We start from the raw sequence: 15,314 nt of genomic DNA, 5'->3' as shown, positions 1-15,314 counted from the left end.
GTGAGCATAAGAGGTATAATTAGTAAGTTTGCAGATGACACCAAAATTGGTGGTGTAGTGGACAGTGAAGAAGGTTACCTCAGATTACAACGGGACCTTGATCAGATGGGCCAATGGCTGAGAAGTGGCAGATGGAGTTTAATTCAGATAAATGTGAGGTTCTGGATCAGTGGTGCTGGAAGAGCACAGCAGTTCAGGCAGCATCCAACGAGCAGCGAAATCGACGTTTCGGGCAAAAGCCCTTCATCAGGTGCTGCATTTTAGGAAAGCAAATCTAAGCAGGACTTATACACTAACGGTAAGGTCCTAGGGAGTGTTGCTGAACAAAGAGACCTTGGAGTGCAGGTTCATAGTTCCTTGGAAGTGAAGCTGCAGGTAGATAGGATAGTGAAGAAGGCGCTTAGTATGCTTTCTTTTATTGGTCAGAGTATTGAGTACAGGAGTTGGGATGTCATATTGCAGCTGTACAGGACATTGGTTAGGCCACTGTAGGAATATTGCATGCAATTCTGGTCTCCTTCCTGTCGGAAAGATGTTGTGAAACTTGAAAGGGTTCAGAAAAGATTTACAAGGATGTTGCCAGGATTGGAGGATTTGAGCTTTAGGGAAAGGCTGTGGGGTGTTTTCCCTAGAGCTTCAGAGGCTGAGGGGTAACCTTATAGAGGTTTACAAAATCATGAGGGGCATGGATAGGATAATAGACAAAGTCTTTTCCCTGGGGCCGGGGAGTCCAGAACTAGAGGGCATAAGTTTAGGGTGAGAGGGGAAAGATATAAAAGAGACCTAAGGGGCAACCTTTTCACGCAGAGGGTGGTATGAGTATGGAATGAGCTGCCAGAGGAAGTGGTGGTGGCTAGTACAATTGCAACATTTAAATGGCATCTGGATGGGTATATGAATAGGAAGGGTTTAGAGGGATATGGGCCAGGTGCTGGCAGGTGAAACTAGATTCAGTTGGGACTTCTGGTCACATTGGACCAAATGGTCTGTTTCTGTGCTGTACATCTCAATGACTCTATGACTCTATGACAAGTATCATGACCAGCACAGATGATATGCCTGTCTCCATCAGAATCTTAAGCTAGACCGGTCTTTCTCCACCCAGGGCTGTCTGACATTATCAGATTGGGTGAGGCCCAATGGATTCCCCAACATTAGCCCCATTCAGAACCATTGTCCTGTATAATATTACTTACCACGCTCACTCCAAATTTTCTACCCTTATTTTTCCATTCAAATATATAACTGTTCCTACAATTCACACTATTCCATTTCCCTGTCCCTGCCACCACACACTCACAAACCCTTGCAAGTCTCTGATTTCACAAATGTAGATAATCTGGAAGTTCATCAGAAGTCTTGCAGATCACGTTCTCTTTGGATGTGAAAGATCGGTAGCTCTTTTGCTTGGGTTCAGTTGAGGTTGATATTGACTGTCTGTAAATCATCTCTCCACTGGAGAATCTTTTATCATTTGGACGTTGTTGCTGAGGATGTTGTTCCTAATAAACCCAATAATTGGTCCATTCATTAAGTTGGAGGATTTTAATCTTATGAATTCCCTTAATGGAGGAACTCTTCCCAGCTGACGTTGATAGTTATTGTTAAAAATGTTCTGCAGGTAGACACGAAAAGTCATGTCTGAACAAAAATGCCTTACTGGAGCAAGCAGTGCCCACTATGATAAAATAAAGCTCCATCTGTCAAGGTATAGGTCATTTTCAGGAGATGTATTGAAGTGGGATGCAGCTTCAGAGCAGCAAAAAGCTAAATGCTTACTCAGAAAACAAGGTAATGCAGTAGAATTTCTTCCATTAGAAAAGATTCCCACACTAGGCAACACACATACATTAGAAAATACGCCTGAGCTATTCCTAGGGAGAGTTGGTGATCAAACCAATGTGAATTTGTCAGAATGTGTGTATGTCAATGGACATTTTGGGGGGCCGTTCATCACATGAATGTCCATCATGAAGGATGGCTGCTCTATTGAAATACGTGCCTTCTTCTTTGTAGTAACCCAGATTTTTAGATCAGGCCATTTCTTTTTGACCATACCTCAAATTTGTGGATATTGGTTTGGCTTCTATGGAATTACATACAGCTCATCTACATAATGCTTCAGCAAGTTTTTATTTCAACCCGTTAATACATCTGCGTTGAAGTGTATATGCTCTTTGCTTCAATTTCTTCAGTAGGTTAGATGTTTTCCTGTATCTTCTGAGCACATGTACCTGGTATACTTTGACATTTTTACATCTTCAATCATTCTACTGCAGAATTGCTGTTTACTTAATGTCTAGTCAATGGGACTGATAAATCTTCTTTGGAAGATAAAAGTTTGAAATGTTGCTCTTGAAATTGTCAGCTCATCATCCAAAATCAAAGTAAAGTCTACTGTATCAATTATTTCAATAGGCCCGTTTACTGTCTGTACAATTTCAGTTACAGATTCAGCAATGCATTCATGTTCATTGGATTGCTTATTCTAGTTTGCAGTATTTACTTCTGACAAACTTCACTCTTGTGTTCTAAATTTTCCTCAGTGATGAGAGAAATAGGAAACATTTTCACTGGTCCTGTAAAGTATGCAACTTCTTTCCTGTTAAAAATCCAAAACAATTCTCTTGTGCCAATGTATGTAATCTCAACAAATGCTATAATTTTTCTTTTTAGGTTCCACCACAAATCTCGGAAGTCTGCTGCAATCTTCTAATGTTTGCACCTTAACCAGTAGAATGACAAGTTTGTTTCCAATCGCCTTGTTCTCTTAGAACTAGATGTACCCCTCATATTATTTTAAAGGTGTTGAAGTTCAGTGGTGAGAAATGTTCATTATGAATTATGTATACGCTTTCAGACATTTTATGCTATTTGTGTTGCCAAGTTACTTTTGGCATTCTTTTATTCTGGAGAATTATTCCACCTAGGCCATGTAGTTTCATCCCTGCAGGCTGAAACTTTCGTTTTGTCTTCTTCTGGTCTTTGATCTGATAGAAAAGTGGCACTCACCACATGTTTAAGCTTAAAATTAAAGGAATTTCCATTGACATACATATGTTCTGGCAAATTCACATTGGTGTGATCACCAACTCTCCCTAGGAATACCTCAGGTGTATTTTCTAATGTAGGTGTGTTGCCTAACGTGGGTATGTTTTCTAATGGAAGAAATTCTATGGCATTATCTTGTTTTCTGAGTAAGCATTTAGCTTTTTGCTGCTCTGAAACTGCATCCACTTCAATACATCTCCTGAAAATGACCTATAGCTTGACAGGTGTAACATTATTTTATCATAGTGAGGCACTGTTTGCTCTCGTAAGGTATTTTTGTTCAGACATGACTTGTCATGTCTGACTGCAGAACTTTTTTAACCTTATAAATTGGTATATTGTGTTCCAATTTCAAAGGTCTGTGGGTACAGGTTTGCATCTATCTGTGCTGGTCATTAATTCAATTAACTACAGAGTCCTGAATGCAGAACTCTTCTGTTCAATTGGTGGCTAAAGGGCCTGTCCTGCACTGTAATGTTCGATCTTGTCCTATCAAGGATTGGCCCCAGATCATCTCCAAAGATGAGAGAAAGGAAATACGATGGGGAGGGTGTGGTTGTCAAGGTGGAATAGGGAGACTGTGTCAGGGATATGTGTATATTAGATATCTGTGAAGGGAGCAGGTTGTCAGGTTTCTAGTTAGCCAGGAGTTAGTGTGGGTTTTAATTCCTCATGCTTATGTTAGGTGATTTGGAATCCTCCATTGTCATGAACTCCAACTTTGGGGCTTTTCTATGGAGGCTTCCAGATGCCAAATAATTGTCCGTCAGAAATTCAAACCCTCTGGGCAATTACCAGCTAGTCAGTGCTTTTAAATTTTCACAAGTTCCCAACACATATCTTTCAGGCTACGTCCAGTCCCCAACTTTTCAGAGACTGGAATTTCTGAGCCTTGGAATATCAATAAGCTTGGTCTCATTGCAGCCATGCATGAGTTATCTTTTGCAATCTTTTGTAATAGAAACAAAATTGGCCATGGGCCTAGGTCAACTAATCACCATTGGAAATTCCTGCTCAATGAATACATCTTAGGTCTTTAAGAAGACTTCAAAATTATGCTGAATCTTTTAGTTGCAAGGGCACTAAAAAGATACATTCCGAAAGCTCTTAAATCTCATTTTCATTTTAATTCAGTAAGAAACTGACTAATGCACTCTAACGTAATTAAAACTTTTTTTTGAAAGTGAATTTAGATTTGGGTCACTCAGAATTACTTGATTCTGAGATTAAAATGTTTAATTTGTGAGTCGAGGAACTTTATTTTCAGCTGTTTCAATCAAATGTCACAACATTATCACTTTGAAAGAAATGAAGGATCTTTTCTAAAAAAAACAATACTTCTTAAAATATTTTCCTGAATTAGTCAAGAGCAGATTTTGCATTTGATGAAATGGAAATAAATTGTGCAAAACACAAGGGGCGAAGCATCTTTCAAGTCGGTTTTAATCTCAGCTGCAATTTGCCTTAGAATTAGCAGCAGCACTCATTGCAGAAACATTAACCCGCAGAGTACAATGAGTGAATTGTCAAGGGACAGAACCGAGACAAAACCTTGACAAAAATGCAGCAAAAGTATCATAGCCTTATGCGACACTGTTAATAAAGTCTGCAGAATTAGTCTGATCTTTTGTTTACTCATTAACGTATTCAAAGACTGGATACTTTTCATTGGCAAGCTCTTGAGTAATGTAAGGACACATTGAAGCAGCTTCTGCTGATTGAACAGTCACTACAAACTGATCAATCTTGCGAAATTGTTCAACTGCATTTGATATGGGCCTCACTCAAAGCATCATAGAATGTGTTTCTCATTCAAGGTAGTACAATCTGGTACCATGATGAGTATCTTTATAGTAACCATGTATGGAATGTGTATGGCATGAGAAACAGCAACACTCAGGGGATAAGTTTACCATGAAATTTGAAGAAAACATGGATTGTAACTTATTCTTACATTTTGGGAAAACTGCATTGTAAACAGAAATCTGAATTCACAGTTGCTACGACTTGACTAAGTATGATTGTGATGTGTATTCCATTGCCTTTGTGCACGCATTGCAGGTGTGTCATTATTTGTAGAAGCAGAGCAAAACAGATTTGCTAATACAATCGCAGGTTTTGCTTGACCAAATTTAAATAAAATCAACAATCCTGGCCATCTGAAAATAATAGGCCATTTATTAAAACATTAGAGAGCTGCAAACATTTTGCTTTTTAATGTTTTCAAACAGAATTTGATCCTACATTTTATTTTCTGGCATGGTTATTGGTTTTGAAACTTATTGCTCCTGAATAAAATGTCCTTAAAAATTATTAAACATTATTGTCTGACTTGTTGAAGATGGGTAAGAACAAACTTAGATGCAAAATTAAATGTGTGACAATTTTTCATGTTGCCCACAAGAACACGGTACGCAAAGTCTATCGTTTTGTATTCTCCTCTGTACCTTCTGTGCTTCTGTTTACAAACTTCGTAAAGTGGTCTGCATGAACCTCAACGTTATAAAATTTGCTGTAATAATATTTTACAGTTGATTTGAACTCATTTCCGACCAAAAAATGGCAAATGACAGTTAAAGTTGAATGAGAAACTTAACACTGAGCTTCCACCCTGTTCTGGTTGACAATAATTTTAAATTGCAGATAGCAGACACTGAAGAGCAAAATCATTTGACACCAAGTTATAGTCCAACAGGTTTATTTGAAATCACAAACATTCACCTGACAAAGGGGTAGTACTTCGAAAGCTGGTGATTTCAAATTAAACCTGTTTGTCTATAACCTGGTGTCATGTGACTTCTGACCTTGTCCACCCCAGTCCAATACGAAGGATAAAAGGAATGGGATATTTCTTTAAATATGGCGATGGTCAATTCCATAGATGTAATACTACTAACTTTGATTTTATATAAAACATGCATTAGGTAGCAATACTGACTTCCTTGCAGACCTCATCATCAGAGTTCCTTGACCCCACTCAGTTTTGAACTGATGGTCAATTGTATCAAGCTGACTGTCTGGCCATTTTGATTCAGAACCAAGCAATTGTTGATGGGACTTGGCTGTTGGAATCGGCTGAAGCTCCATTTTCCCAGTACCAAACAGGCTGGAACTGGCAACATTATTACATTGACTCTGTGATTTAGCAGATTTATACAGCAGTTCAGGGTACTGACATATCCTGGTTTCCCTGAGAGAGAATGCTGAACATAGGTTAAGTGTACCCTCAGAGGGGACACATTAAAATGGGCTATAATTTAATCTGTAAAGTACTTTTTAACAAATAACTAAAGTACAATAGAGACAGTAATTTGGCTCAAGTCAAAAATGGTGCATAATGTGCATTTTTACTTCAAAAACACAAATTGCAAGCATTTTGCGGCCTAACATCCGTCATTTAGAAAGCTAAGATCTTTCAAAAACACTGCAGAGAGAACATGAGCACTGATCTCGCTGTTAACTTTAGGAAATTATTGAAAAAAGTAATGAGAGTGCTTCTTTTTGCTTTGAACATTTTATAAGTTTTGTAAGCATGAGGCAGTATATGGATAAACATTCATCCAGCGTTTTAGCATTTATTAAAAGTTACCATGCTAATAACGAAGAAAAGACTTAAAAACTGACAAAAAGATCACTACCTATAGATAAGCATATATTCAGATAAGGTAAGAGGGGTTGGTTAACTCAATTGGTTAGACATTAGCGGATTCCTTTACATCAAATATAAAGAGCTTTTATAGAACATGGAACATAGAAGATTACAGCACAGTACAGGCCCTTTGGCCCTTAACGTTGCATCAACTAGTGAAACCAATCTGAAGCCCATCTAACCTACACTATTCCATTCTCATTCATGTGCCTATCGAATGACTATTTAGACGCTCTTAAAGTTGGCAAATTTACTCCTGTTGCAGGCAGTGTGTTCCATGCCCCTTCTACTCTCTGAGTAAAAAAGCTACCTTTGATATCTGTCCTATATCTATCACCCCTCAATTTAAAGCTATGTCCCCTCATGCTAGCCGTTACCATCTGAGGAAAAAGGCTCTTACTGTCCACCCTATTTAACTCTCTGATTATCTTATATGCCTCAATTAAGTCATCTCTCTACCTTCTCTCTAACAAAAATGGCCTCAAGTCCCTCAGCCTTTCCTTGTAAGACCTTCCTCCCCATACGAAACAACATCCTGGTAAATCTCCTCTGAACCCTTTCCAAAGCTTCCACATTCCTATAATGTGGTGACTAGAACTGTATGCAATGCTCCAAGTGCAGCTGCAGCATGGTTCTGAAACTCAATCCCTCTACCAATAAAAGCTAACACACTGTATGTCTCCTTATAGGATAAATAGACAAAGTCTTTTCTCTGGGATGGGGGAGTCCAGGACTAGAGGGCATAGGTTCAGAGTAAGAGGGGAAAGATATAAAAGGGACTGGGGGGCAACCTTTTCATGCACAGGATAGAACGTTTCAGGAATGAGTTGCCAGGGGAAGTGGTGGAGGCTGGTACAATTGCAACATTGAAAAGGTATCTAGATGGGTGTATGAATAGGAAGGGTTTAGAGGGATATGGGCTAAATGCTGGCAAATGGAACTAGATTAGGCTGGGATATCTGGTCGGCATGGATGAGTTGGACTGAAGGGTCTCTTTCCATGCCGTACATCTCTATGACTCTATGACTTTACAGCCTGGGTGGCAATTTTCAAGGAACTATGCACATGGACACCAAGATCTCTCTGCTCATCTAACCTACCAAGAATCTTATCACTAGTCCAGTACTCTGCATTCCTGTTACTCCTTCAAAAGTGAATCATCTCACACTTTTCCACATTAAACTCCATTTGCCACCTCTCAGTCCAGCTCTGCATCTTGTGTATGTCCCTCTGTAACCTACAACATCCTTTGTCACTATCCACAACTCTACTGACCTTAATGTCATCCACAAATGTATTAACCCATCCTTTATGCCCTCATCCAGGTCATTTATAAAAATGACAAACAGCAGTGGACCCAAAACAGATCCTTGCGGTACACCACTTGTAACTGAACTCCAGGATGAATATTTCCCATCAACCACCAACATCTGTCTTCTTTCAGCTATCCAGTTTCTGATCTGAACAACTGAGTCACCCTCAATCCCATGCCTCCATATTTTGTGCTATAGCCTACTGTGGGGAACCTTATCAAATGCCATACTCAAATCCATATACACTGCATCAACTGCTTACCCTCATCTACCTGTTTGGTCACCTTCTCAAAGAACTCAATAAGATTTGTGAGGTACGACCACCTCTTCACAAAACCATGTTGACTATCCCTACTCAACCGAGATTATTATAAATCCTATCTCTTATAACCCTTTCCAACACTTTGCCTACAACTGAAGTAAGGCTCAACGGTCTATAATTACCAGCATTGTCTCCACTCCTTTCTTGAACAAGGGAACAATATTTGCTATCCTCCAGTTTTCTGGCACTATTCCTGTAGACAATGATGACATAAAGATCAAAGCAAAAGGCTCGGCAATATCCTCCCTGGCTTCCTAGAGACTCCTAGAAAAATCCCATCCGGCCCAGGAGACTTATCTATTTTTACATTTTCCAGAATTGCTAATCCCTCCTCCTTGTGAACCTCAATCCCATCTAGTCTAGTAGCCTGTATCTCAGTATTTTCCTTGACATTTTCTTTTTCTAGTGTGAATACTGATGAAAAGTATTCATTTAGCGCTTCCCCTATCTCCTCTGACTTCACACACAACTTCCCACTGCTATCCTTGATTGACCCTAATCTTACTTGATTCATTCTTTTATTCCTGATATACCTGTAGAAAGCCTTAGGGTTTTTCTTGATCCTACCTGCCAATGACTTCTCATGTCCCGTCCTGGCTCTTCGTAGCTCTCTCTTTTGGTCTTTCCTGGCTAATTTGTAACTCTCAAGTGCCCTAACTGAGCCATCACATCTCATCCTAACATAAGTCTTTTTTTTCTCTTGACAAAAGATTCAACTTCCTTAGTAAATCACTGCTCCTGCACTCGGCAACTTCCTCCCTGCCTGACAGGCACATATTTATCAGGAATCCGCAGTAGCTGTTCCTTGAATAAGCTCCACATTTCAATTGTGCCCATTCCCTGCAGTTTTCTTCTCCCTCCTATGCATCCTAAACATTTCCTTAATGCATCATAATTGCTTTTCTCCCAGCTATTACTCTTGCCCTGCGGTATATAGCTATCTCTTTCCATCACCAAAGTAAACATAACTGAATTGTGGTCACTATCACCGAAGTGCTCACCTACCTTCAAATCTAACACCTGGCCGGGTTCATTACCCAGTACCACATCTAACCTGGCCTTACCCCTTGTTGGCCTGTCTACATATTGTGTCAGGAAACCCTCCTGCACACATTGGACAAAAACTGACCCATCTAAAATCCTTGAACTACCTTCCCAGTTAATATTTGGAAAGTTGAAGACCCCATAACAACTACTTTGTCACTCTCGCTTCTATCGAGGATCATCTTTGCAATCCTACCCTCTACATCTCTGGAACTATTTGGAGGCCTACAGTCAAAGCAAATGGAAAAGTATGGAACAGATAAAATTACAAGTAGGGATAAGGGAGGATGAAGGAAGAGAAAGTGAGGACTCCAAATGCTGGAGATCAGAGTCGAGAGTGTGGTGCTGGAAAAGCACAGCAGCTCAGGCAGCATCTGAGGTGCAGGAGAATCGACATTTTGGGCAAAAGTCCTTCATCTAAGGGAGGATGAAGGCAGGTGTTTATATGGTGAGGGAATAATGGGTTGTGGACAATTTAATTAACTTTTATTAACAGATTACTTCTAATTTTTTGCATATAAAACAATTAGAAAATAAACTGTTAATAAAAGTTAATTAAATTGTCTGTACAGCAATGCATGCTGGACTAAAAGAGAGACTGGAAATAGTCATGTGTTGCAAAAATCCAGATACGATAGGAATTAATGACAAATAGTGAGAGATAAATCAGGACTATGACTAAAACATTACTGTGTATAACATATTTGGAAAATTTACTCATAAAAACCCTACAATTATCAACGATATCATAGTGGCAGTATAAAAAATACAACATAACTATTAATAAGGCACAGAATCCATGTGGATCAAGACAAGTGATAAAGGATCAATTACATTGATAGGAGTCATTCAGGTCCCCTTAATGGTGAGACTTCAGTGAAGAAAGAAAGATTCAAACAAATGAGGGACATGAATAATGGAAGGAATAACTATCACAAAATTAATTGAACAGAAAAGGAATGTAAAGTTGAGTGAAGTTCCTATAATGTGTGCAGGATTGTTTTTTAATCCAATAAGTAAGAGTCGAGCAAATGAAGATTTACTACATGCTCTAGAATTGGAGAATAAACAATAAAGTTATGAATGGAGAAGAAAATTACAGACATTTGAATCACTGTCTTGATTGCCTCCCAATGTGCCACACCACCAAGGCTGTGTACTTTACAAAGCAAAACGAACAAGTTCATAGAACGTTCATTTTCTATAAGATCTATGCTTTCTTTTACTGATACAAATAGATACAAAGTACAAGGTAATATTAATTTATGAATTATCACCAATCTTGTTGTTGATAACGACCATCATGTAACAGACCAATTATTCCTACCTTACATGATACAGATGCAAGAAAGAACAACCATATTTCATACTACCAGAAGCCTATTTCTCAAATTATCAAACTTTTATTCAACATCCAGTATTTGTTTAACAGAAATGAACTACAATTAAATATCTGAAAGATTGAATATATTTTTTCTGGTCACTGATCCAAACTTATTTCCTTGCTCCTGGCTCTACACTCTAACAACAGTCTGAGATTAAGTCAAATTGAATATTGAAAGAATTGTGGATGATTGTCATCAGAAACAAAAGCAGAAATTGCTGAAAAGCTCAACTGGTCTAGCAGCATCTGTGGAGAGAAAAGAAGAGTGACGTTTCTGCATCAAAACAACTTTTTCCTAGTTATTATCAATTCTGAGGAAGGTTCACTGAACTGAAAATGTTAACACTGATATCTCTCCATAGATGCTGCTAGACCTGCTGAACCCTTCCAGCAATTTCTGTTTTTCTTCCTGAGGTTAACTTAGTCTGTTCAACCTTGATGCTGCATTTGATCACAAAATTAGCTTCCAACCCATATTTGTACCATTACTAATATCTCTGTGTCCACCTCAGCAACTTCACTGGATTTGCTTTTGTCTCTGTTCATTCACTGCTGAAACCCTCAATTATGCCTTAGTTTCCTCAAGACTTAACTGGTCCAATGCACTAGTCACCCACATTCTACCCTTCAGAAATGTGAGGTCAACTAAAAATTTCCTTGCTGGTGTTTTCACTCACAGAAAGTCTATTTCCTGAAATCTTGATTTACCATGTTTTACCTTGCTTTCAAATCACACATGCCTCATCCATCCCTGTCTCTATAAACTTTTGCAGTCTGACAACTCAGAGATAACAGTACACTTTTAATTCTCCCAATTTTAATTGCCTCGCTATTGAAGGTGATATGTTTAGTTGCATGAGCCCTAAACTTTGAAATATTCTCCCTACACCTCTTCAATTTGCCATCTTTCTTTCCTGATAATTTGATGATTTGAGAAATAGGCTTTTGGTAGTATGATGTATGGTTATTCTTTCTAGCATCCATATTATGTAAGGCAGGAATAATTGGTCTCTTTAATGATAATTGTTATCAACAACAAGATTGGTGATAATCCATAAATTATCCATCTTGAAACCAGCTGACCTGACCCACATATCTCCACATGTGTCTTAATGTCATACTTTGTTTCATAATGTTGAACTGAAGTGTGATATTCAACATGGTAACAGTTTTATATGAGTTATATGTTGTTAGTGATGCTCATGGTCCTGCTTATGTCTTTTCCCCAAAATTTGCTGTTTCTCTTTCACAGTTTTTTGTATAAGTCACCCAAGTTGTGAAATTTGTTACCTCACTAATGAAGGTCTTTGCAGTACGTGGGTTAAGGAAAAGTAGAGCTCTTCGAAGCATGTCTCGGAAACGGCTCAGCTCATCAAACCCAAGCGTGGAGAAAAGGGCTGTGAACATGTTGCTAATGCTGGCCTCAACCTTTTGTAGTGAAATCTCTATCCCTTGTTGACCAGCTTGGCCCAAAAATTCTTGAATCCCACGAATATCTGTTTAAATGTTCAAAATATTAAGTATGAGATTTCCATGTATTAAGGTATATTGTAAAAAAAAACTTTATCCCATTGACTGTTTTATGATCATGCTGCAGAAAATAATTACAAGTGTCCACCAAACAATTATCAAAATTTGAGATTTTTATTCACTTTTCAAAGGGGAGATTCATTGTGCTTATATATATGCATTAAATTAACTTATGGGCATGTATTTAAATAAACAATGGAAGAAACAAGCATTGCTGTTTTGATGCTGTCTGTAAAATACTTATGATCAACCTCTCCAGACATGGTATGATACTATCTGGGGCAGGGAGACTTGAACCCAGAGGTAGGAACATGACCAATACACCACAAGGACTCTGCTCCTTTTCACAAATGAGCAAACTGCTTTACTTTCAAATACTGTGTTTTCCTTTTGGCAGCATTACAACATCATTACGGAACAGAAGCCAACAAATGAAAGCTCACTGTGATAATCACAATTACGTATTTTCACAAGCAATGCCCCAATAAGAAACAAACCAACTGGATATCCAGGCATGTTGACTGGGAATTCAAAAGCTATGACTACCCACAATATTATGCTACATTTCATGTGCAACAGATATTGGCAGCAAAAATTAACTCACAAGTACATTCCCTACTCTCAGAGTCTGCACAACAGAGGATTTAGTTTTCTCTGTAAGCTATTGGTTAGCATGTTTGTGCTAAATTGCAGCCTCTGCTATTTCATTGCAATTGTTAACCCATTTAAAACAAATTAGCTAGTAAGTGCATTAAATAGCACAGACAGAAATGTAATGCCAACATATTAACCAGATGCTAAAGGGAGCACCCCAAAGAAATAAAACTCTCAGAAATAAACTTAAGAGGAGATAACCAGCTGGGTAATTGTAATTGTCAAGTGCCTACTTACTAAAAACTTACTTTCAAATGCTGGGAAAGGAAACTATAATTTAAAAATAAGCAAAGAACCAAATCAGGTACACACTTTCATTTCTTGACTTTTATGAAATGTCAGTTCACTCATTATTATGGAATAATGCTCTTTGCTCTGTGATTAAATTTCCCATGCTGAATCCAGCAAATAATAATGCCAGGTGCTGGATGTCAAGGCACAATCTGATATAAGTAATACCATGGGGAGTTCATGTATGATAAAGATTGTATTGGCATTTTACGCATCTGTAGTGCTGTATTACAGTTATTGCAACTCCCACCTCTACCTATCAAACTACTCCTGCCCTAATGTTATCCTTTTTTTATTGCTTTGACAAAATCACAGAAATTCTGTGCCAGGAATGTTGAAAAAGGGAGAAAGACTGCTTCCCTTTAAATTCACGGACCATTGCAAATTCTTGCCATAAAAACAAAGCAAAACCCTTCAATTTGACACATCATATTTTTAATTTATTTCTTCCTTTGTATTAGATAGAGTCACGTTCTAAATAAACAACACTAATTATTTGAACTGTTGGGTTTAGATTCATTTTCAGTATTATGGTGTTTACACAAATACTGTACGACTTTAATCGGATTCACAATATGACACGGGTGTTAGTTCAGCCCTCTTATTTGTATTAAAATTTGGGTACTATGTATATGGATTAAATATTTTTTTGGTTCAAATAATGACAAGTTAGACATCAGTACTGAAACTATTAAAGCTAGAACAATTATTTACACTTGATAATTTAAGGAACACCAGGTTATATTATTACCATATGCGTCATCATAGAAGATCATGAACTTCTGCCAGGAAAATTCTGTGATTACTTTGAGAATCACTTCATTGAAGTAATCAGGAGGACGGACAGAAAGCGTGTAATCACTGTTTCTTGTATTCCTTGTAATAGAACATTGAGAACGTGGAGTTCCAGCTGGTGTGCGCTGAATGTAGAGGTGAGGAATATGCATTCCATCTGCAAAGGACTGAAGTGAAGCTGAAGGAGCACAGCCAGTGGAGCTAACAAGAGCCAAAATTCCTTGTGACACAAGGTCACAGGCTGAAAAAGAAGAAAAAATTCCGTTAATGATCAAACAACAGCAATTGCATTTAAGTAGTGCTGTTAACTCAGGCTGACATCCCAATGCGTTTAGGAAGAAAAAGGGTGAAATATGGATTGTAAGAACCTTTTCACAAAGGGCAAGAAGGTGGGGAATTTCTGAGGCTCAGAATTGCAGAGCATGGTTTCAATGCTATTGAGAACAAAATTGCCAATAGTGTAATGAAGGAAGGAAGAACACTGAAAAGGATGGACTCTGAGGATCAGAGACTATGGGTTGCATGGATGGAGGAGGAAATGAAGGTAGACTCATGGACAGATTTAAATGTAAGAATGAACATTTTAAATTTAAATAGTTGATGACCACGAGTCAAAGCAGGTCAGTGTGAATGAATGAGATGAGTCAGCATGACTTGTTCTCAGACACAATGCAGCCAGCGCCGATTGGGATAAGTTGCAACTTTTAGAGAGTTTAGTATAACAGACTGGCCAGGAAAGCATTGAAAGTCTGGAGTTAATGAATATATGGATGATTTCATTGATGGTTAAATGTAAATAGAAATACAAACATATATATGGGAGAGATGTTGAACAATCAACGTATGAATTGTCTGGTTCAGAAGTATCTTCCAGAATTAAATAAACAGACATTACTTGAGATTCAATGCTTTGCTCTTTTCAATTTTTAGATGGAGGAAGTTATGAATAATTCAAGGTTGTATTCACTGGAAATTTGAGAGGGAAATATTAATAAAAGGAGATGGGGATGGACATCCAGGTCTTATTTAAATACATGTCAACTCTAACTCTATGACTTTAAATGATGTCACCAATGGATTACATGTCAATGAGATAAAGCAGGGTAGTATGAATTTATTGGGAATGGATTTCAGGTGGAAGATGGTGGAAAGATAAGTGAGGATGTAGAGTGGCAAGGATTCAGGGCTACCACAGGACAGGACCTCGAAGAAAGGATGTTTTTATTGGGTAATAGGAAGAGAACATTTGCTGAAATAAATAGTTTACTCTTGAAAGCAAAA

The 15,314-nt window shown here is 38.1% G+C and overlaps 1 protein-coding gene across 6 annotated transcripts in view; it reads right to left on the bottom strand.

Moving 5' to 3' along the window:
- The window catches only part of LOC122556682 (glutamate receptor ionotropic, delta-2-like), a 530,324-nt gene that overhangs the window by 248,486 nt on the left and 266,524 nt on the right, over window positions 1-15,314 (bottom strand). For all 6 annotated transcript variants that reach the window (XR_015759754.1, XR_015759755.1, XM_043703715.2 and 3 more), the window contains 2 exons: window positions 13,990-14,274; window positions 12,054-12,259 (listed from right to left, as the gene is read on the bottom strand). Coding sequence is in view for 4 of the 6 variants with exons in the window: in XM_043703715.2 (XP_043559650.1) it covers window positions 12,054-12,259; window positions 13,990-14,274 (491 nt within the window). In the remaining 2 variants the exon portion in view is untranslated. The remainder of the gene's footprint in view (window positions 1-12,053; window positions 12,260-13,989; window positions 14,275-15,314) is intronic.

This window comes from Chiloscyllium plagiosum, unplaced genomic scaffold (genome assembly GCF_037043375.1).
Source record: "Chiloscyllium plagiosum isolate Xiang-an unplaced genomic scaffold, Cpla_swu_hap1 HiC_scaffold_16, whole genome shotgun sequence".
Classification (NCBI taxonomy): domain Eukaryota; kingdom Metazoa; phylum Chordata; class Chondrichthyes; order Orectolobiformes; family Hemiscylliidae; genus Chiloscyllium; species Chiloscyllium plagiosum.
The sequence above is the reverse complement of the archived record's forward strand: the minus strand, read 5'-3'. Positions and strand labels throughout refer to the sequence as shown.